This window comes from Erinaceus europaeus, chromosome X, assembly GCF_950295315.1.
Source record: "Erinaceus europaeus chromosome X, mEriEur2.1, whole genome shotgun sequence".
Taxonomy (NCBI): Eukaryota; Metazoa; Chordata; class Mammalia; order Eulipotyphla; family Erinaceidae; genus Erinaceus; species Erinaceus europaeus.
In genome coordinates, this window is record NC_080185.1 from 2,087,713 (window position 1) to 2,110,321 (window position 22,609).

At 56.2% G+C, this 22,609-nt stretch overlaps 1 protein-coding gene across 3 annotated transcripts; it reads right to left on the bottom strand.

Annotated features, from left to right (window-relative positions):
- Nucleotides 1–11,671: 11,671 nt before the first annotated feature.
- On the bottom strand, nt 11,672–17,905 carry DUSP9 (dual specificity phosphatase 9). Of its 3 annotated transcripts, XM_060183564.1 has the most exons (5): nt 17,827–17,905; nt 14,215–14,398; nt 13,320–13,733; nt 12,385–12,834; nt 11,672–12,260 (listed from the first exon to the last, which is right to left on the bottom strand). In XM_060183564.1, the coding sequence occupies exons 3-5, from the start codon at nt 13,696–13,698 to the stop codon at nt 11,935–11,937; spliced, it is 1,155 nt and encodes a 384-aa protein (XP_060039547.1). In that variant the 5' UTR covers nt 13,699–13,733; nt 14,215–14,398; nt 17,827–17,905; the 3' UTR covers nt 11,672–11,934. The 3 variants fall into 3 exon arrangements, with proteins under 3 accessions (XP_060039547.1, XP_007534943.1, XP_060039546.1); XM_007534881.3 differs by lacking the exon at nt 14,215–14,398; XM_060183563.1 differs by lacking the exons at nt 14,215–14,398; nt 17,827–17,905 and adding an exon at nt 13,940–14,119.
- Between the last annotated feature and the right edge of the window lie 4,704 nt (nt 17,906–22,609).

Below are 22,609 nucleotides of genomic sequence, written 5' to 3' on the forward strand. Positions count from 1 at the left end.
GGCTAGAGAATGGGAAAGCTATCAGGGGAGGGGGTGGGTTATGGAGATTGGGTGGTGGGAATTGTGTGGAGTTGTACCCCTCCTACCTTATGCTTTTGTTCACTAATCCTTTCTTAAATAAAAAATTTAAAAAAAAAAAAAGGAAAGATAGTGGAAGACAGAAAGAGAGAAACAGAAAGAGAGCTAGAGGGCAGCACTCTGGTCCATGCCATGTCAGGAATCCACCTTGGGCTTCAAGCTTACAAGTCCAGCTCCATGCCCCTGCATAGCCTCTGCCACTTATGCCTTCCACGTCTAGCAGATTGTTTGGGTGGGGGGACTGGGAGACCGTGGGGGGCCACAAGGCAAGCGGATGGAAGCTGCTTCCGGCAGCTGTCTGGAGGTGCCCCTGCCTCGTGGCCAGCCATGTCTGCACTGAGCCTACAGACAGCCACTTCCTTCCGGGGACAGTCGCCGGCCTTCTGCTGGCTTCTCCTTCCAAACTCAGCATTTCTGCTATAATTGGCACACCATTCACATATCCTGACATCCCCCCTGGAAAAAGTGCAAATCAGTGGTTTTCAGTGTATTTGAAAATTTGTATGACCCATCATAGCAAATTATGGGACATTTTCCTCACCCTTTGCAGTCAGTCCCAATCTTCCCAGCCCCACCTGGCCACACTCCCTTAGCCTTTTCTTTCTCTGGACTTGCCCGGAGATTGCGCTTAAGTGGCTTACACAGTAGTCCTTCGTTGCTTTCACCCGTCAAATACTGCTTTATTTTTATTTATTATTTAAATGTTTATTATTATCTTTATTTACTGGATAGAGATAGCCAGAAATCAAGAGGGAAGGGTGTGATAGGGAGAGAGACAGAGACACCTGCAGTACTGCTTCACCACGCAGGTGAAAGCTTTCCCCCTGCAGGTGGGGACCGGGGGCTCGAACCCAGGTCCTTGAGCATTGTAATATGTGTGCTCAACCAGGTGCGTGGCCACTACCCAGCCCCTTATTTATTATTTTTTAAATGAGAGATACAGAAATAGATAAAGAGATCAGAGTACTGTTCAACTCTGGTTTATGGTGGTACTGGGGATTAAATCTGGGACCTCAGAGCCTCAGACATGAAAGCCAAATGCATAACCATGATGCTGTCTCCCCAGACCCAAATAGTGCTTTTTAAGAAACTTGATGTACTTATTAAAGAGAGAGGGGAAACACACACACACGCACGCGCACGCGCACGCACATGGAGGTCTGGGAGGTGGCCCAGTAGATAAAGCATTGGACTCTCCAGCATGAGGCCTTGAGTTCAATCCCTGGCGGCACATGAGTGATTCCTCGTTCTCTCCCTCCCCTCCTGTCTTTCTCATTAATAAGTAAATAAAATCTTTAAAGAGAGAAAGATAGAGGGACTGGGTGGTTGTGCACCTGACTGAGCGCACATTGACAATGTGCAAGGACCTGGGTTCGAGCCCCCAGTCCCCACCTGCAGGGGGAAAGTTTTGCGAGTGGTGAAGCAATGTTGCAGGTGTCTCTCTGTCTCTCCTTCTCTATCACCTCCTTCTCTCTAGATTTCTGGCTGTCTCTATCCAATAAATAAAATAAAGATAATAAAAAATAGAAAAGCACCTTAAAGAGAGAGGGGGCATCAGTCTGGCACATGTGACATCCGGGATTAAACTCAGGACCTCATGCCCTAGGCCCCCTGACAGAGGCGAATGCATTCTAAGGAGTGCACTCCCCAAGTGAACTATTGGCTTGTCAAAAAAATTCATCGCAGGATTGGAAGAATTGGCATCATCAAAATGAATATACTACCCAGAGCCATATACAGATTTAATGCAATCCCCACCAAGATCACACCTAATATTTTTAGGAGAATAGAACAAAAGCTACAGATGTTTATCTGAAAGCAGAAAAGACCTAGAAATGCCAAAACTATCTTGAGAAGAAAGAACAGAACTGGAGGCATCACACCCCCAGATCTCAAACTGTATTATAGGGCCATTGTCATCAAAACTGCTTGGTACTGGAACATGAATAGATACACTGACCAGTGGAATAGAACTGAGAGCCCAGGGGAGTTGGGTGGTAGTGCAGTGGGTTAAGCGCAGGTGGCGCAAAGCACAACGACCGGCGTAAGGATCCCGGTTCAAGCCCCCGGCTCCCCACCTGCACGTGAAGCCAGTCTGCAGGTGTCTGTCTTTCTCTCCTCCTCTCTGTCTTCCCCTCCTCTCTCCATTTCTCTCTGTCCTAGCCAACAACGACAGCAATAACTACAGCAATAAAATAATAAGGGTAACAAAAGAGAATAAATAAATACTAAAAAAAAAGAATTGGGAGCCCAGAAGTAAGCCCCAACACCTATGGAAATCTAATTTTTGACAAATATGCCCAGACTATTAAATGGGGAAAGGAGAGAAGAACGAAACTGAATCACTATATTTCACCAAACACAAAAGTAAATTCTAAGTGGTTCAAGGACTTGGATGTCAGACCAGAAGGTATCAAATACTTAGAGGAAAATATTGGTAGAACTCTTTTCTGTCTAAATTTTAAAGGCATCTTCAGTGATACAAATCCAATTACAAAGAAGACTAAGTCAAAAATAAATCAGCGGGACTATGTCAAATTAAAAAGCTTCTGCACAGCAAAAGAAACCAGCACCCAAACAAAGAGAACTCCTGCAGAAGGGGAAAAGATCTTTACCTGCCATACATCAGACAAGAAGCCAATAACCAAAATATATAAAGAGCTCACCAAACTCAACAACAAGAAAACAAATGACCCCATCCAAACATGGGGAAAGGACAGGAACAGAATATTCTCTATAGAAGAGATCCAAAAGACCCATAGACACATGAAAAAATGCTCCAAGTCTTTGATTGTCAGAGAAATGCAAATAAAGACAACGATGAGATACCACTTCACTCCTGTGAGAATGTCACACATCAGAAAAGGTAGCAGCAACAAATGCTAGAGCGGTTGTGGGGTCAAAGGAACCCTCTTGCACTGCTGGTGGGAATGTCAATTGGTCCAACCTCTGTGGAGAACGGTCTGGAGAACTCTCAGAAGGCTAGAAATGGACCTACCCTATGACCCTGCAATTCCTCTCCTGGGGACATATCCTAAGCAACCCAACACACCCATCCAAAAAGATCTGTGTACACATATGTTCTTGGCAGCACAATTTGTAATAGCCAAAACCTGAAACCAACCCAGGTATCCAACAACAGATGAGTGGCTGAGCAAGTTGTGGTATATATACACAACGGAATACTACTCAGCTATTAGAAATGGTGTCTTCACCGTTTTCAGCCAATCTTGGATGGAGCTTGAAAAATTCAGAAAAGGTAGCAGCAGCATATGCCGGAGAGGCTGTGGGGACAAAGGAACCCTCCTGCACTTCTGGTGAGAATGTGAATGGGTCCAACCCCTCGTGGAGAGTAGTCTGGAGAACTCTCAGAAGGCTAGAAGTGGATCCACCCTATGACCCTGCAATCCCTCTCCTGGGGATAGATCCTACGGAACCCAACACACCCATCCAAAAAGATCTGTGTATACCCATGTTCTTAGCAGCACAATTTGTAATAGCCAAAACCTGGAAGCAACCCAGATGCCCAAGCACAGATGAGTGGCTGAGCAAGTTGTGGTCTATATACACAATGGAATACTACTCAGCTATTAACAATGGTGATATCACCTTCTTCATCTCATCTTGGATGGAGCTTGAAGATACTATGTGAAGTGAGATCAGTCAGAAAGAGAAGGATTGACATGGGATGATCTCACTCATAGAAGTTGAAAAAATAGTACCATGACAGCAACTCGCCTTCCCTGGGCAGACAATTTCACCAACGTGTCCTGGAACCCCACCTCCCCAGAGCCCTACCCCACCTAGGAAAAGACAGAGACAGGTTGGGGGTATGGATCGGCCTGCCAACACCCATGTCCAGTGGAGAAGCAACTACAGAAGCCAGACCTCTGACCTTCTGTGCTCCATGGAGGCCTTTGCTCCATCCTCCCAGAGGGACAGAGAATAGGGACAGATATTCGTCGGGATGCGGCATCATCTAAGTTCATTTCCCACGTCTACGCTCGACCGGACCTGCCAATATACGCGGAGATCTTCGCCCACCCTGTCCAACGCTTGACATCTCGTCACCCAATCTGGTCCCCTACGCCTACACTGAACTTCTCTGTTCCAGATGCTTGGAAACAGAGTTGGCAGTCAGCTGAGGTCAAGAACAAACACCTCATCACAGACCCCTGCAAGCGTCCACCCGGCTTTGACCTAGCACGTTATGATCGGGCCCTCCTCAATCGCTATCGAACAGGCCGTGGCCGGTGCGCCGCTATGTTCCACCGCTGGGGAGCCAGAGACGACCCGAACTGCCCCTGTGGCTACAGACAGATTATGACCCACATAGTCAACGACTGCCACCTCTCCAGATTCAAAGGAGGTCTCGAAACTTGACATCAGGCTCAACCTGATGCTGTTGACTGGCTGCGGAAGAAGGGCCAACGCTAGAAGAAAAAGAAGAGAATAGGGAAGATTCCAATGTAAAGGGGTGGGACATCTCACTCTGGTGGTGGGAATTGTATGAATTGCACCCTTTTGTCCTATAATCTTGTTGACCATTATTAAATCATTAATAATGTTTTAAAAAGTTGAAAAATAAGAAAACACAAAGTAGATCTTAGTCTGAGTTTGGCGTATTGCACCAAAATTAAAGACTGGGGTGAGGGGGAGGGTTCAGTAGTTACTGGGACACGGGCAGAGGAGGACCTAGAGGGGGTTGAACTGTTATGTGGAAACATTAAGAAATATTACACATGTAAAAACTACTGTATTTTACTGCTGACTGCAAACTATTAAAACCCCCAATAAAGAAAAAACAAATCACCATAAAGTTTTCTGTTTCTCTGTGTAACAATACGTCACAACTTTTCTGATAACCCAGTATTTTGCTGGCTGGTGCATTCTCCTCCCTCTCCCTCTCCCCCCTCCCCTCCCCCTCCCCCTCCCCCTCTTCCTCCTCCTCCTTTCTCGTGATTTAATATCGATTCACAAAATTACGAGACAACAGGGATATAATTCCATATAGTTCCCACCACCAGAGTTCTGTGTCCCCATTCCCTCCATTGGAAACTGCAGTGGTTCTCCCAAGGTCACAGATACGGGCTGACTATTACTACTAGAACTCTATTTATATATGTATTCGCCCCTTTTTCCCTCCTATGGTCCTGCCTTCTCTTCCTTCCTGAGTCACACCTATACCTGTCACTACTTCCGAGTGCCCTTCCTCTTTGCCTCTTTGTTTTCTGGTCCTGATGGAATTGGGTTCTAGAGCCTTCTGGTCATCTCCCCTCACGTTTCTCTCCCTCTGGGAGTATTGGCCTGTGTATTATTTACCTTGGGTAGATTTTCTTCTTTTTTTAATTTTTTAATACTTTTAAAATTTATTTTCCCTTTTGTTGCTTGTTGTTTTTTATTGTTGTTGTAGTTGTTATTGTTGTTGTTGATGTTGTTAGATAGGACAGAGAGAAATGGAGAGAGGAGGGGAAGACAGAGGGGGAGAGAAAGATAGACACCCGCAGACCTGCTTCAACAACTGTGAAGCGACTTCTCTCCAGGTGGGGAGCTGGGGGCTCAAACTGGAATCCTTAAGCCAGTCCTTGCGCTTCGTGCCACATGCACTTAACCTGCTGTGCTACCACTCGACTCCCGGGTAGATTTTCTTTCTTTAACTTTCTTCTAGCCAGAGCACTGCTCAGCTCTGCTTTTTGCTGTGCTGGGGATGGAGCCTAGGTCCTGTGGGTGAGTCCTAGGTGCTAGTACCACACTAGCTCCCCGGCCACAGGCACCTTTGCTTGCACACAAGTTGTGTTCTCTTCACATGGAGTTTGATGTCTTCCACTCCAGTCTGGCGGAGTTTCAGCTCTTTCTTCCTTGGAACCAGGGACGTAGCCCAGGAGCAGGATACCTGCATGTGAGGCCCCGGCTTTGTGCTCTGCACTAAGTGATAAATGTGTGCTTTCCCTCTGCTGCCCCTTCTGCCCTCAGGACCCCACTGCCCCCACTGCTCTGCTGAAGGCAAGTGCTGAGAGCACTCCTTTTTATATTTTGGGCCGCAGTCAGTGCTTCATCATTACGCACCACATTGACTGTGAACTTTGAAAAAAGTTTTATTTGGTTAGAGAGAGAGAGAGAGAGAGAGAGAGAGAGACCGACCAGAGCCCTGCTCAGCTCTGGCTTCTGGTGGTTCTGGGGATTGAACCTGGGAGCCTCAGACAGGAGAGGCTTTGTGCTGTCTCTCCTGCCCTTGAGTGCTCAGGCTCTTCATCATCTTGAGAAAGTACCCTTTCTCTCCCTAATGTGCTGAAAGGTGCTTTTTAGAATTCACGCTTTCTCAGGCTGGGGGTCTTGGTCGACTTGCCAATGTGCATGTCCTGAACAAGCAGTTACAGAAGCCAGAACTCCCACCTTCTGCATCCCATAAAGAACTTTGGTCCATGCTCCCAGAGGCGGGGAAATGTTAGGGGAAGATGACAAGAGGGCTCTGGACTCCCACTCCATCAGGTCCCAGAGAGAGAAGAGGAAGAAAGAAAGGGTATTCGGAAGTAATAATAGGTGTAGATGTGACTTAAAATGGAAGAGAAGGCAGGATCATAGAAAAAATGGAAAAATAGATAGGTAGATAGAGATAGTTACAGAAATAATGGTCAACCCATATCTGTGACCTTGGGAGAACCACTGCAGTTTCCAGTGGAGGGAATTGGGACACAGAACTCTGCTGGTGAGAACACTGTGAAACTGTCCTCCTGTTATTTTGAAATTTTGTAAATTACTAATAAAAATTTAAAAGGACTGTGATTTCTTTCTTTTTATTAATCATTTCACTCTATTGTGATAACACACTTATCTTTATTTCAGTCCTTTTAGGTGCATGGGGAATGTTCTGAGCCTAGAGACTGTTTCCTGAGTGTTTGAAACGGCCAAATGTGCTGCTGTGTGTAATGTTTGTGTCATTGATGTCCAGCTGGCTTCACTGTCTATATTTTGAATTGCAACTGTGTTGCAACCCGCATCTGACTGGCCACGTCTACTTTGTGTGAGTGCGGACAGACACGGGTACAGATGCTGCTTCGCTGGGGCCCCAGCCCGGCCCTCCTCCTTTGTGTTAAGTTTAGGAGGGTCATATACTCAGCAGTGTAACATTCCAGCTACTGCTTTATATAACTGTATGCTTTTATTAGCTTATGAAATAATCTGTGAGATGACAGTGTGTAGTTCCACGCCGTGCCCACACCAGAGTTCGGTACCCCCCACCCTCTCACCTCCCAAAGATAACCACTAGAGTTCTCACAAGTCTTACAGTTTGTTTGTTTGCTTCTGTTTGTGTGTATTTTTTGTAAAGTTTGTGTAAATCAGATCACTAGATTCCACACATGAGTGAAACGTCTGGTAGCTGTCTCTCATCTCTTATTTAGCTAAGCATCCACACCTCCAGTCCCATCCATTTTGTCCCAAAGGACACAATATCATCTTTTTTTGTTCCCAGAGCAATATTCCGTGGAATACATAGGTCATAACTGTCTTAGCCAGTCATTTGTTGATGTCTACACCTTTATTTTTTAAGAAGTCAACGTGAGTGAGAAAGAGGGAGAGATCAAAGAGAGGGACTGAACGCAGTCTAATGCTTTATCCACTGTGACACCTCCAGGGTCACAACTTTTGTGTCTCTGCATCTGAAAGTCTCAGCTAATGGCTGGGGTGATAGCATAATGGTCTCGTCGTGCAAAAAGCCTTTCTTTCTTTCTTTCTTTCTTTCTTTCTTTCTTTCTTTCTTCTCCTTCCTTTCCTTCCTTTCTTCCTTCCTTCCTTCCTTCATTTCCTGCTTGCTTGAAAAAAAACTTCCAAGCCTGAGATCCCAGGTTCAATCACTATCACCCAGAGCTGAGCAGGGGTCTGGGTAAACAACAAGAACAACAATAATAGGGCTGGGGATACGGCATAATTGTTCTGCAAAAAGACTTACCAGCCAAGGCCCCAAGGTCCCAGGTTTAATCCCCAGCACCACCAGAAGCCAGAACTGAGCAGGGCTCTGGTAAATAAAATAAAACAAAAATCTAGGAGCAATAAAGCTCTGATGGATATATAATACATCTCATCTTCTCCCTCTCTCTGTTTCTCTCTTTGTCTCTGTTTCTTTCTTACTGAAGATGAGGAATGAGGAGAAATGTACTGAGAGATAGCCACATGTCAATAATCAGTTCTGCTCCATCTTTCTTCCTGGGAAGCCAGTGCAATAACCAATGACTGCAGGACTTCCTCCAGTATCTCTTGCAATAAACAAGTTTACTAGCAATGGTTTGCTCAGTCTTTTTATCTGGGAGTGGCTTTTAAAACATCTTCATATTTTTAAAGGACGTTTTGTGAGATATGGATTTGGGGGCTGTATTTTCCTTTTTCCAGCTCTTTGATCAGGTCCTCCACTGTCTTCTGGCCCCAGTCTCCTGAGGAGAAGTGTCCTGTCAGCATGACTGTGACTCCTTCTGTGTGGCCCATTTCCCTCCTATTGCTTTCAAATCCTCTCACTGTGAATTCTCATAGTTTCTTTCCCTCCAGCGGTTGCTATTCTGGTTTTTTTGTTTCCTTGAAGAAAGTTTATTTATTTTGTGGAGACAGAGATTTAATGAAGAGACAATGGCTGTCTTTCCTTCCCTCTTTCTTTCATTCCAAATCTCTCTCCCTCTCTTTCTCTCTCTCTCTCCCTCCCTCTCTCTCTCTCTCCCTCTCTCTCTCTCTCTCTCCCCCGCCCCTCTTTCTCCAGAGCACTGCTCAGCTCTGGCTCATGGCGGTGTGGGGGGATTGAAGCTGGGACCTCTTTTGTCTCAGGCATGGAAGTCTTTTGCTAACCATTATGTTATTCCCTACCTGAGTGGAGACAGAGAGAGGAGAGATAGAAGGGGGAGAGGGAGATGCCTGGAGCGTTGCTTCCCGCCCTGCAGCTGAGGACTGAGCACCTGAGCCCGGATTTTCATGCATTATTCTATGTGTCCTCTACCGGTGCACTCCCACTAGGGCCCATTTCTTCGATGTGTACCTTCTCTGGACTAGATGTGTCAGATTTGCTCCCTGCCTGCTGCAGTGTCTAGTCTGTCCAGTGTTTTCAGCAGTCTAGTTTTAAAATCTGAGGAGCCAGGGCCTGTGAAATTGCCCATTGGGCAGTATGCTGCTCTGCCAGGTGCCCAACCTAGGTCCCAGCCTGGGCCCATCGCCTTGAAGAAGGTTTTTGGTGCTGTGTCCTCGGTCTCCCCTCCCACCTCTCTCTATCTTTCTCCGTCTCTGTGTCTATCTTAAGAAAATAAATAAAAAGAATGTGAAACAACTTTACGTGGAGCACATTCATGGAGTTTTGGGTCCCACCCCTGGCACTGTATGGTGGCAAGGAAGGTGAAGCAGGGAGGTGCCATAAATGGCAGATGGCAGAGCGGCACAAGCTCCCTTTCTCTGTGTCTTCCTCCACCCCATCACCCTAAGACTCAGCTGCTCTGCTTGGGGCTGCCCTCTGTCTTCAGCTTCAGGGGGCTGAAAGGCTCATGTTGGGGAAGGGGCTCTCTTAGTGGCCAGCCCCTCAGCACACCTGCTCTGGGCACTTCCCATAGCCCCCTTTGGGTCTGCATGTGGCTGGTCTCTGGGTGGTAAGCCTTCACAGCTTGGGACACCTCCTCTGCTAGCCAGCCAGGAGCACGCCTGCACCGAGAGTAGGGCTCCGGTGCTCCTGTCAGCTCACCTCTTCTGGCCACTCTGCTGCCAGTGCCCCTGGATGAGTGCTGCCCCCTGCTTCAGAGGGCCCAGCCCCCTTCACTTGTGCCCTCAGGTACTCGAGCTCCTGGTTGTTTTTCACTTAGAAACCTGTTCTTCCCCCTCCTCACACTCTTCTGCCTCCTCCCTCTCTCCCTCAGAAGGGCGCACGTGATGGTGTTTAGGGCCCACACTGGTAATCCAGGGTAATTTCCCAACTCAAGGTCACTGACCGATTCCATCTGCGAAGCCTCCACCACCAGCAGCACCAAGAGATTTGCTTTATCTCTCAAACTGAGCTACAGGGCTTGGAGAGGGCAGGTGGAGAGGCCAGAGTGTTACTGCAGAACTCAGGACCTCGCCTCTGCTCACAAACCCCTCTCTGCCGGGCTCCTCCCACATTACTTTTTGCTACCGAAGGCCTTGTTTTCATGAGCTGGGTTGGTCGCAGTGTTCTGCTGACCACAGCCACAGAGTCCCAGCTCTGTGTGTTTGGGTGGTGATGGTGCTGGTGAAGGCGCAGGAGGAGTGGTCTGGGCAGAGGCTGGCATTGGCCCCATCAGTGTAGATGCTCCTTCAAAAGCAGCCTTGAGGGAGCAGCAAAGTCACTGGACTGGCCAAGCGCAGAGCCTGTGAGCCTGAGGTTTCCGGCTGGACCCCTAGTGCCACGTGTACTAGATCAGGACTCTCTGCCTTGTTCATGTGAAGCTACGTCATAGGAAATAGAGTAAAGAGATCTTACAGAAAGCTGCACTTAGATTCCATCTTCTTCCTGTGCTCTGCCCTGAGGGTCGCTGTGGACACAAGGTCCACACTGTTAGCCTTGTCACTCATTCCTAGTGCTCCCCGCCCCCTCCACTCTCTGCCGTGCCTCTGGCTGGAACTTTCTGGAATCACAGCTTCAGAAGGACTGTGAGCCCATGATGAGCAGAGACACTGGATGGGTGCAGAGCTGGAGACCCCAGGCAGGGTGAGTCTCCTCTGCCATTTTGGGGGTCCTAGTAGTCCCCCTGTGGCTGGGAACCTAGGACAGCCTCCCATCATGTGTGGCACTGAGCAGGGCCTTTGTGTGGGGGGCTGGAGGGACTACTTGGCCCCAGATTGGACCGTGGGTTGTGGGATTGGAAATAATGGCTTGGCAGGACGCACAGGCAGTGGGGGGGGGGAGGCTCTTCTTTCACAGAACCCCCATTATCTTCCTCAGTCTCTCCAGGGTATTCAGGAAGCAGCTCCCTGTCGTCTAGAAATTGTCTAATCTGGACCCACAGAAGCTAGTGTGGTGGTCCTGGCCTGAGAGGCAGCGTGACATGCAGCACACACGCCTGCAGACCCGGCCGCCCATGGGGCGTGCACTGCAATGAATGCCTGTGTGTGTGTGTGTGTGTGTGTGTGTGTGTGTGTGTGTGTGTGTGTGTGCATGCGCGCAGCGGGGTCCCCTCCCCTCTCCCACCAGCCAGCCAAGCCTGCCCCCCCCCCCCCGCCGCTCTGACTGGAAGACCCCATCTCCTGCAGCAGCCTGAGCACCCTCGGTCACAAAGAGCCCCAGTGAACCCTCAAGACATCTGGGGAAAGAGGGAAAAAGCGTCTTTTCAAATGTCAAGTGGATAAACAGTCAGGGCGCCAGATGTGCGGCCGGGAAGCCGCCCAGACGCTGCAGGGGCAGCCCCCCTCCCCCATGGTGCTGCCCTGAGAGAGGCCATACCCCAGTGTGCCCAGAGAAGTCGGAACCCTCTGCACCCGTACTGGAGAGGTAGGGAGGGGTGCCCTTGGTGGGGGCAGAGCAGGGTGCTCACCGCACAGCTGAGCATCTGCAGTGGTCTCATGGGTTGTACCCCCAGCCTCATGCCCAAAGGAAGAAGTGACCAGGACACAAAGGCAGGCTGTGGCATGTGGAGGGTCAGGCCAGTGGCTCTGGCCCAGCCCCTAGGCACGTTTATTAGGATTTCCAGAGGTGTCTCAAGTGGGGGGGACAGGTGTCTCCCCCAACCACCCCAAGGCTTCTTCCCACTGCCCCTGCATGAGGTAATGCGCTCTCCCCCCCCCCAGCATCCTCCCCCCCCCTGCTTATGGCTGAACCCCTCCTGCCTTCCTTTCCCTGGCACGTGGGTGGTCAGGAGTGCCCACGTGGGCGGCCAGGCCCTAGGTGGGATCTAGCTCAAATGCCCCATCGCTGGTGGGGGTGGTGAAGAAGGATGGGGGGTCAGAGGTGGCCGACTCTTGCTCCCCGCTGCTTCGGGCACGAGCACGCCGCTCCTCCAGGCGCAGGCTGCGCTCGAAATCCAGCAGCTGCCCCAGGAAGTTGAAGTTGGGCGAGATGTTGGACTTCTTTCGCTTGACCAGGTCATAGGCATCGTTCAGCGAGAGGTGGAGCTTCTGCATGAGGTAGGCCACAGTGACAGTGACGGAGCGGCTGACGCCTGCCAGGCAGTGTACCAGCACCCCGCAGTTCTGGGACAAGGCCTCATCTGGAAGGACAGAATGGGGCATGAAGTGTAGGCCAGAGGCCTTCTCCAAGCAACCCCGAACCCAGACAGGGTGGGGAGGCAGGGAAGGCAGGGAGCAGGGCCAGGCCAGGGGAGGCTGGCTCACCAATGAACGCGATGGCCTCGGGAAAGAACTGGGATAGATTTTGGCTCCAGTGGTCTGAGATGGGGATCTGCTTGTAGTGAAAGTTGCCATTTTTCTCGAAGAGGTTTGGGAGGTTGGGGGTGACGTTGAGGATATAGCGGATGCCCAGCTGTGCCAGGCTGTCCACGTTGGCCGAGTCGCGAGCACATCCCAGGTAGAGGTTGGGCAGGATCTGGACTGGGAAGGCAGGCAGCAGCCCCACTGGTGGGGGCGTGTGGCCCTCCGAATCCAGCCCGCAGCTCATGGGTTCTCGGTCCGGCTCCGATTCGGCGTCAGAACAGTCGGAGGCCAGGCACAGGCCACCCAGCCCCACCACGGGGCTGGGCCCTGGGCTCGCACCGGAGCCGCTGTGCCCATTCAGGCTGGTCTCACACAGGTGAGGGCACTCAGCCTGGAATCTGCTGAAGCCACCTGGGGGTGGGGGGACAGGGTGGTCTTGGGACTTGGTCTCCCAAGCAGCTGAATACCCGGGCTGGGACTGGAGAACCCAAGGCTGGGATGCGGGTGCTGGGGGAGAGTGTGGCTCTCCCTTGGGAGCTTCCAAAGCTCTGAGCAACCTCCTGTCCAGTGCAGCTCAAGGCCCCTAGGACTCTGGTCGCTGGACAGTGGGCTCTGTAGCTTCCTGGGGAGCCTGGGGCCTCCTCTGGAGCTCTGGGGTTGCCTGATGTGTTTGATTCCACCTCCTCCAAGAGCCAGCAGGCCTGTGTCACGCCACCCCCACCCAGCCTGCCTTCATTTCTTCTCTCCTTCCAGAGCCTGTGCTAGTACTTGCTACTGTGAACTTGGTGTGGCTAGTCCAACTGCCCGCAGTGCTCCCAGGGGTTAAAGACTTGCCTGAGGCTGCACCCAGGGAAATGAGGCAGGCCCTGCCCCGGGGTGGGGGTGCCCGCACCTACCTTGCAGGTAGTAGGCCAGGTAGCCCTCCTCTCGCAGCTTCCGGAGCAGGGTGCCCAGCACCGACTCGGCCTCCCAGTCGTCGTCCGCCTCGGCCTGGGCCTCGGCCTCCCCGCGGCGGCGCCGGCCTCCCTGGTCGTACAGCAGCACCGGTGCGGGCGGAGGCGGCTGCAGCGGCGGCCCGGGCAACAGGGCGCGCACCGACAGGCTCCCGCGGCGCAGGCGGCGCAGCAGCAGGGCCGGCAGCGCCACGCTCAGGGCCCCGCCGATGCGCGCCGCCTCATACAGCTCGCGGCTGCGGCAGTCAAGCAGCAGCAGCCGGGGCCGCGGGGGCGCCAGCTCGCGGCGTAGCCACAGGCATGAGCGGCCCAGGCCCTCCATGGGCTCGGTGCTCCCGGCACGTCGGGCCGCGGGCGCTGCGGAGAGAGAGAGAGAGCCAGGGCGCCGTGAGCCGTGGGGCCAGCGCGCTCCCGGGCACACGGGCTCGGGAAGCCCCCCACGCCTCGCCCTACTCTCCCGGCGCCCGTGGAAAGGCGCCCCGTGCGCCCCGCAAAGCGCGCGGAGGTCTCCGGGCGCCCGGAGTGGCCCTTTTGCGGGGCGAGGACCGTGGGCGCAGACGCACCCTGTCCGAGAGTCGAGGGTCCCTTTCTGGCTTCTCCTGATGTTCTTGGAGGCCACTTCTCGCAACCCCCTTTCTGCATCTGCCACCACCTCGACCGCTCCCCAACTTTCCCAGCGTGCGCGCGGGAGAGCAGAGGTTCTGGCCGAGAGCCCCACCCTGGGAGAGCCGGGAGCAGAACAGAGGGAGCGCCAAGGCGGTGAGGGACCTGGCTGGGCAGTCCGCAGACGCCCCGCCCCGAAGACCCCCGCAGGAGGAGAAGACAAAAGGAGAGAGACCTGGAGCGTGGTCCCGCGGCGGACTGCGGCTCGCAGGGGTCCCGGCCAGGGCGGCGGGAGGCTGGGGCCGCGCGGGCGGGGAGTCCCGGGCAGCCGCAGGCAGGCGCACGTGGAGGCGAGGCCAGCAGACTGCGCAGCTCTGCTCTCTGGCCGCCGGACCCGCTTCCACCTTGGAAGCTGCTGCCTTTGGACGTGGAGTTGCCATTTGAGGGGCGGGGCGGGGCGGGGGGGCGGGCTCAGGGGGGCGTGAGCCAACGGGTGGCAGCCGCGGCGGTCGGGTGGGCCCCGCAAGTGGCGCGCTGAGCCCGGGCTTCCACCGAGGCGGGACCGGCCGGGGCAGAGGCCAAGGGCAGGTCAGGGGCCCAGCAGGGGACCAGGCGCAGCTCCCCTGGCCGGCGCCAGTCGGCCCCCGGAGGCTGGGGGGAGGGGTGGGGACAGGAGCCCAGCGCCCCTGCCCGCCAGGCTGCCAGCAGCTCAGCCTCTTCACTGGGAGCAGCAGTGCCCCATCTGTACAATGGGCTTCTCTGGCCGCTGGCTCTGGCTGCCAGGGTCTCCTATTGCCATGGGGTGGGAGGGGGGTTGGGGACTAGGGGCAGCACTGCCCCAGCAGCTCTGCTCTCACTGCTTTGCTGCTCATGGAAGCCCCCTCCCCCCTCCCCCCTGCCAAGGCTTAGCTAAGGCTAAGGCATCTGGACTTCAGTCTGCAACATCTGGACGCCCCCCTGCTTGGCTCCCTCCTCAGGCCCTGACCAGGTCAGCATCTCGACCTCCAGGCCCGTCTGCTCAGCCACCCTCCGCCCTGGCCTGCACCAGAACATTCCTCCAGCAGGGCTGGGGCGGCTGACTGGAAGAGCCAGGGGACACACAGGTCCCTGCTCGTCCAGCAGTCCTGGGTTAGGAGGACAGGCCGGTCATAAAAGGAAGACCAGGCTCATCCTGGGGTGATAAGGCCTGAGACAATGCCAGAATGGGGAGGCTCTCCTCAGGCCTGGCTCTGGGTCCCCTTTCAGCTTCCAACCATCTAAAGCAAAGAGCAGAGTTGAAGGGAACCATTGCAGCAGATAAGATAAAGCTCCTACAAATTAATCAGAAGGTTAAGACTCTGGTAGATAAGTGGGCAAGGCACCAGAGAAGACCGCATGGACAAGGAACTACAGGCTGGGGACAGTCACCGGGGGGATGGTCCATCCTGAGGCCTGTCCACAGAAAGCAGGTCTAAAGAAAGAGGTGACTCCAGAAGTGGGGTGCCCCTCCCATTTTGGTAGCAGAATGTCCTCAGAAGGTGAGCACTCAGTTTGGGGTACAGGGGTGCTGGGCCAGATAGGTCTGGGCCTCTGGGACATTCACGCACCAGTGCGTGCGCAAACCTAGGGGAAGTCCCTGCCCACTGAACACTCTGGCCAGCACCCAGGGGCCAGGCAGGCAGGCAGGGCTGTACAGAGCCAGCTGGGGCTGGAGACTGTGGGACGCCGGGCATGCGACTCCAGGCTCAGCACACAGGGCATCATGCATACCATCAGAGTCCCTGGCTAGAGCAGTCAGCAGGGGTGGGGGGGCAGGCTGCAGGCTGGGTTGCCTCCTGCCCCCACCCCGGGCACTGCCAGCTAGGAACTCCAGGCCCTGCTCTCTCCATGCAGCTGGCCTGTGCCTCTCCCAGGCCTCCCTCCCCTTCAGCTGTCCAGATTCTGATCCTTCTTACCCCCCTCCTCCACCCTCCTCTTCCAGGCAGCCTTCTTGCCTCCTGGACCAGCCTGTTGTCTCCTGCCTCTGGGCTCTTGCCATCCTGTCCTCTGAGGATGCCCTGCCTGGGAGCTGCAGCCTGGGAGGTCTGGACTCTGTCTTCTGGCTTCTCTGTGTTGTGTTGCCTTTCATCCCCACCTCCACCCCCAGAGGGAGGGTACTACCTGGCTGTGGGCACCAAGCTCAGGGGCTCCCCTCACACCTAGGCTGGGCAGGGATGACGGGCCTAAAGGCCTGCGATGTGCCAGACCGGCCCACTGTGATCAGCCCTACTTGGGGGCTCCACGTGCTTGGAGCCCTGGGGGATGGAGTGGCACCCTGGATAAGGTGACAGTCACTGGACTGGATAGATGGGGAGGGGAAAGGCGGCAGGGGAAGCTAGCTAGCTGCAGACCCACACTCCTAACTCACTCTCAAGTTGCTGACCCCTCCTCCAGACCCCGCGGGCACGTCCCCCACCCATAGCAAGAGCTGGCCTTGGGCAGCGCCAGCAACGCGGCTGCCAGCAGCAGGACAACCTGGAACCTGTTGCCACTCCGCACTGCGGGGCTGAGAGCAGCCAAGGCCCCCTCCCCCGACCCTAGCCGCCTCCGCCCCTGGTGCGCCAGCAGGCTAGGCCAGGCCCGCCGCCGCCCCACCCCCCTGGCCGCGCTTCCGCCCCCATCCCCAGGGCCTCGGGAGACGCGCGCTCTGCCAGCCCCGCGGCTCCCAAGCCGGGCCCTCCCGCTCACCCTGGGAACGTTCGGTCCCGCCAGGCGAACGGGAGGTTTTTCGCCTGTCGCGGCGGTCACATGCGCAGGAGCACAGCTCCCAGCGTCAACGTTCCTGCCAAATCCGGTGTCTTTTCCACCAAATCTACTTTGCACTGGGATGGCTTCCTGCGCCTCCTGGTCCTCTCCTCGCGGGACTGGGAGTTCCTTCAAGGCAGGGGTGTGCGCCTGATCTCAGCCCCCCCCCCCCGCCCGTGCGCAAGGCCTGGCATGCTCGAGGAAGAAATCATCATTAACAAAGAAGGCATGAATGAAGGAAACCAATTGTTGCGGGAGGGTGCCGCTCAGCGCTCCCTCTGCTCGCACACCCCCAGCCCCATACACGCACCCGCACACGTGCGCCCAGAGCGCAGACGGCACGCGCCTACTGTGCACCCCGGGGCACAGCCTGCCGCCTCCATTTCTGCACCCCGCTAGGTGCCTTGGGTCCAAGTGCCTCCCGGGTCTCTGGGGGAGAAGCCAGGGTCTGTGGGCGGCTCCCGGTGGGCCTCGGGATAGCACCCGCTGACAAGGCGAGCCAGAGACACCTGGTAGGGATGCCACCAAATGCTGCCGCCTCCAGAGCCCTCTGCCAGCTGTAGGGGGTGGCAGCGGAGAACTCGGCCAAGCTGGGGGGGGGGTGTGAATGGCGACTCGCGATGGGGGCGGGGCAGGGTGCTTGAGGACGCGAATCCAGCAGGTGTGCCTGAGTGTTGAGATGCAGGGGAGTGGCGGCTGCTGGGTGGGGGTTAGTGTTGGGGCTTCTCTGCACGGTGGGCTGCTCGCCTGTCTCGGGGCTGGGACGTGGGTGGGGTGTCTGCGAGGAGCATATGGGGAGCCGGAGCTGATGGGGGCAGTGTGTGCGAGGCGTGGCAGGGCCCAGGGCTGGAGACAGGGCTGGCAGCGAGGCTGTGGGTGTGCTCCGCCGACCAGGCCACTGTGCCGGGGACAAGGGGTGCTTGAACGGCGCCAGGCAGGGCCGAGGGGAGCTTGCAGGGGCGTGTGCTGAGACCCCGTTGAATGGGTCCTGGCCCGACTTTTGGGGTGCGGGGTGGAGGAGTGCACGTCGGGGGTGGGGCGGCGGCCGGGTGGGGTGGGGTTGGGGCAGGAACGCTGCGCTTACCTCTGGTGACCTGGGTTCCGCTGGGCTCTGCGCTTCGCAGCCGTGAAGTTTCCGAAGATGGGGCGGCGGGAAGCGCCACTGCAAGTGCTGCCTAGCGCCACCGCAGCCTGCAGCTGAGGGGCGCCAATGCTGCTGCGGAGGGAAACTCCAAATCCCGCCTCCCCAGCCACCTCCGCCCCTCCGCCGCCTTCTTCTCCGCCCCCTGCCCAGGAGGGGCATAGTCTCCCGCTGCTGGTGGGGAGGGACCCGGGCCTGCCTAGCCTGCTCCCCTCCGCAGCCCTGCCCACCTTCCTCCCACCTGCAGGGCTCCCACTCTGCCCTCTCAGGAGTCCCCTGCAGTCCTTGCCCAGGCAGTCAGGGGCTGGGGGCTCCCTGATCTGGGATAGGCATGGGCTAACAGAAGCAAAGGAGCCCCTGGAGAACCAGGCACAGCTGTCCTCACCCGCTGTCACCGCGGAGAGGGCACAGGATCCGAGCCTGCTGGCAGTCGTGCCCCGCACTGCCACCCTCGGTCAGATTTCGGCTGGTAATAACTGCGCCTGGGCGCCAGCAAGAGTGGAGCACGGAGGTGGGGGTGCTGTCACCACTGTGCCCCAGAAGCCACAGCATTCCCACCCGGACTCTCATTTTTCTCCCTCCAGTCTAGAAGTCAGAGGGATCTGAACCCGTGCTCTGGGTAGGGAAACTGAGGCAACGCCTTCCCAGGTGGCTGGGCTCCAGAATCCTGAGCCTCAACTGGGGAGGAGGATGGAAGGGGGAGTGCAAACTCCCCTTACTCCCAACCACAGCCACTGGTGGGGCTCAGCGGCAGCTGGGTTGGGACAGGCTGGCTTGGAGAGAGCTCTCCTGTGGGCTAGAGCAAGGCTGCCAAGGAGGCCTGGTCATGGCTCCTTGTCATTTCTCTGAGGGAGACAGGGGTGCCTCTGCCTCTGCACCTGCACACCTGGTGTCGGGGGACACAGCACAGCTCCCAGTGAGCCTCACAGCTGTGCTGCAGTGGTGAGCCAGCAGCCTAGGGTGCACCCACCCTACCCACCGCCCCCTGAAACCCTCTTCCTGCTCCAGCCCAGGCTTTGCTAGACTCCCTGGCTGCTCACCGCACCTGCCCCGCAGGACCTGGGTACCAGGCAATGAATCAGGGCTCAGGCAACTTTGGCAGAGCACTGCGCTGCACTGCACCATGCCAACCTGGAACTCACCCACCCAAGTGGGCCTGTCCAGTGCATACTCACATCAACTCTGCTCAGGTGGCCTAGTGCCACTGGGTCTAGCACTGCAGCTTTCTTTTCTTTCTTTCTTTAAAGATTTTAATGGTTTATTAATGAGAAAGATAGAAGGAGAGAGAGAGACACACACACACACACACACACACACACAGAGAGAGAGAGAGAGAGAGAGAGAGAGAGAGAGAGAGGACACCAGACATCACTCTGGTACATGTGCTGCCAGGGATTGAACCCAGGACTTGATGCTTGAGACTCCACTGCACCACTTCCTGGACTACTCACTGCAGCTTTCTTAGTGGGATCTGAGCCTCTGGGCTGGCAGTGAGACCCAAACATGCCAGGTACAAGAAGATGGAGTGTTTGGACCCCCTGCACTCCCCAGGCTTTCCTGTTTGGGGAGCCTCTGTGCATAACACCGCTAACCTGCAAACTTCATGAGCCAACTCACAGACATTTCTGGAAAGGCTGGAGCCCCCCCCCCCCTCTTCCATAACTCAGGACTGTGGAGCAGAGACCCCTAGTGCCTGCCCAGGAGAAGGAAGACCAGGCTGCTCTGAATGGCAACCAGGGCCTGGGCCCCCAGCAGCCATCTCGGGCTGGTGGCATCCAGCTGTCCTCCCAGAATCCCTTGACTCAGCAGTGAGTGTCCAGGCCCATCTGGGCTGAGGTAAAGGGACAGTTTGTGGTGTCATCTGCTGGGCCCTGCTCTGACACCTAAGGGGTCCCACCAGCCACATGCTGACTTTGGGCTGCTCCTCTTCTTGGTGTGGCTTTGAGGAGAGGCTTGTGGATGGGGACCTTGCTTCGTCGGGGTGGGGTGGGGGGAACTGGGCTTTATTTCTGGTTTACCATCAAGTCCCAGGGGCAGTGCAATGGACAGTCAAAGCCGTCTGTTCACAGGACAGCTCTCCGCCTCCCACTTGTCTCCAGCTCCTGGGCCCTCCCCTTCTCTTCTAAGTCACTCTAGCAGGTGTGTCTAGATACATCTCCCTGCACTGCAGGCCCTGATGCTGTGGCCATGGGCAGAGGCTCCAAGGGCCGCTCCCAGAGCCACCCTGGGTCCCCAGGAGGGAGGCAGAGCACAGAGAACAGTCAGTGAGGCCGGAGCCTGCACTCTTTCCCAGGGCCAGGACCTCAGGCACCATCCCGGAGGGCTCAGCCTCAGCTTCAGTAGTCTGCTGGGAAAGGCAGCGATGGGCCGTTCTTGCTGCCTCCTCCAGGAAGCAGCGCCTGGCTGGTAGTGCCCTCCTAGCCTAGGAGCAAGCGCCTGGCCCATGGGCTAAATGGGCAAAGGGAGGCCACAGTAGAGAGCAGGTGTGTGGGCGCCCCCATATCCACACACCCCCACCCAGCCACTATGTGGATATGGGGGCGCCCACACTACCAGCCAGGCGCTGCTTCCTGGGGGTGTGTGAAGGAATGGAGCACTCCTGGCTAGGCCAGGGGCTGAGCGGGCAGGGCACAGGGGAGCCAGGAAGGGGGCTGGTCGGCACTGCAGACCCCGTGTCTGCACTCTGGCTGCTGTGTATTGGGTGGCTGGGGGTCCTGGAGCATTGGGGAGGTGGCTGGGCAGTGACAGCTGGGGCCAGCAGGCCCTCCCACTGTGCTGTGGGAGAGAGGCCTGCCACACAGGGCTCGGGCTCGGGCTCGGGCTCAGGCTCAGGCTCAGGCTGGGATGTTTTTGCGAGAGTCTATGAGCAGTTTCCATCTGTTACCCCGCACTCACTACCTGCTTCCCATCTGCACCACCCATGGTACCTGTCACGAAGGGGAGCTGCCAGGGGCACCTGTGGCAAGCTTCCTCTCAGTCTTGTAGCACATGAAGACACCCCCATTCCAGAGCCTATAGCCTAGCTCTGGCCTGCATCATCCCTCTGGAATCCCAGCTCAAGCTCCCAGGTGTCCTCTCTGGCTGCCTTCAGCTGCTAGCCCCTCAGAGCTTCCTGGGGAGTGGGCCCTCCCTCCCTCCCCTAAGGGAGCCTTCCCCCAGCCCCCGCCAGGCTCTCTGGGGCCAGGCTCAGGTGCATCCCCCACATCAAAGGGCCACCAGGGTTTCCTGACCCTCCTGTGCAAGTCACTAGTAATGAGAGTCCTGGTGGCCTGAGCTAGAGGGCCAATCCCAGCGCAGCCACTGCCCTCCCCTCCTGCTGGAACTTTTCCTTCTTGGTCCTCCCTGACTGCTTTGCTCCCTCAACTCGGACATTTATCTCGGGTGCCTTGGGCTGTGGAGCCCTTTCTCCCTCTGAGTTCTCCCCTTAGAGATGACTGTTCCAGTAGTGTTCCCTTCGGGCCACTTTCGGGTGCTCAATGGGGGCCGCTCCATCTCCTCCACTCATCCACCTCCCAGCCCTGGGGGTCACCCCAGCCCTCTCTGTTCCCTGTCTCACTGCATCTCTGTAGCTTTTGCCCCCAGGAGGGACTATCCCTAGCAGGCAAATCCCTCCCCCACTGCACACCCCAGACGTACAGGGTGATTGTCACAATGTAACGACGTGCTGCCCTGTCCAAGCGCATGGAGGCCAAAGTCCGAGGCCAAGTGGCTCTCAAGGCCTGTGGGATCCAGCTCTTGGCAGCACAGCTGAGGGCCCTGCACACCCTCCCAGCTGCCCCTGCCTGCAGGGTCCTCACTCTCCCCAACCAGGTCACCTTCTGGAGCACAGCTGTAGGAAGCGTTGCCTCCATCCCAGCACCCCAGCCCCCAACCTGGTAGCCTTGCTCCTTTTGTCCCTTTTTGGGGAGCGCCCGGGTGAGGCAGTCCTCCAAGGGGTCAGAGGGCAAGGGGGCTATCTGAGGCACCCCAGACAGGCCTGTGTAGTATAGCTGTGTATGGGAGACTTGGGCAGCAGCGCTGCCTCCTCTGTCTGGCTCTCAGACACTGTAGGCATCAGGCAGGGGTCACTGCCCAGATGGGGAGGGCAGTCCTGGCCATCCGCTTTGGGCCACCATGAGCAGGGCTCTGAAACCCTCATTTCCTGGGCCGCTGCACCACCTCCTGCTGTGGGCCTCAGCCCCTGCCAGCTGGCCGGCCCCAGGCACTGCGGATGCGGGCATCCCGGCCCTGGCACTGGTCCCAGCCCCGCAGTGTCTCTTCAGTGAGCCGCAGGACCAGCGAGCCCCCAATATATGCCTTCCCACAGGGGCACCCCTCCTCTCTGTGCCCTGGGATGCCCTGCTCCTCCTCCTGCCTCTAAGAGTGTGTGGGTACCTGGGGCTAGATGGGGTGACCAGGGCTGCCTCTGTCTTAGCTCTGGTGGCCCCCAGCCCCCCACCCCCTAACCTGTCCCTCTCCCCACCTGCACTCCTAATATGGGACTGGACACACGCTGATGACAGGCCAGCAGGGCCAGGAGGAAGGCCCTCTGCCACCCCATTCATTGTGTACCTGTGTCTCCCATCAGCTGCAGATCTGGCTACTGCACGCACTGGTGTCTGGGAGACAGCCCTGCAACTCCAAGGGGTGTGCTGACACCTCTCCACTATCCAGGCAGAGCACAAGCAGCTGGCAAGTCGGGCCTGTGCACACCCATGCACGCACAAGGACACACATATACAACCAG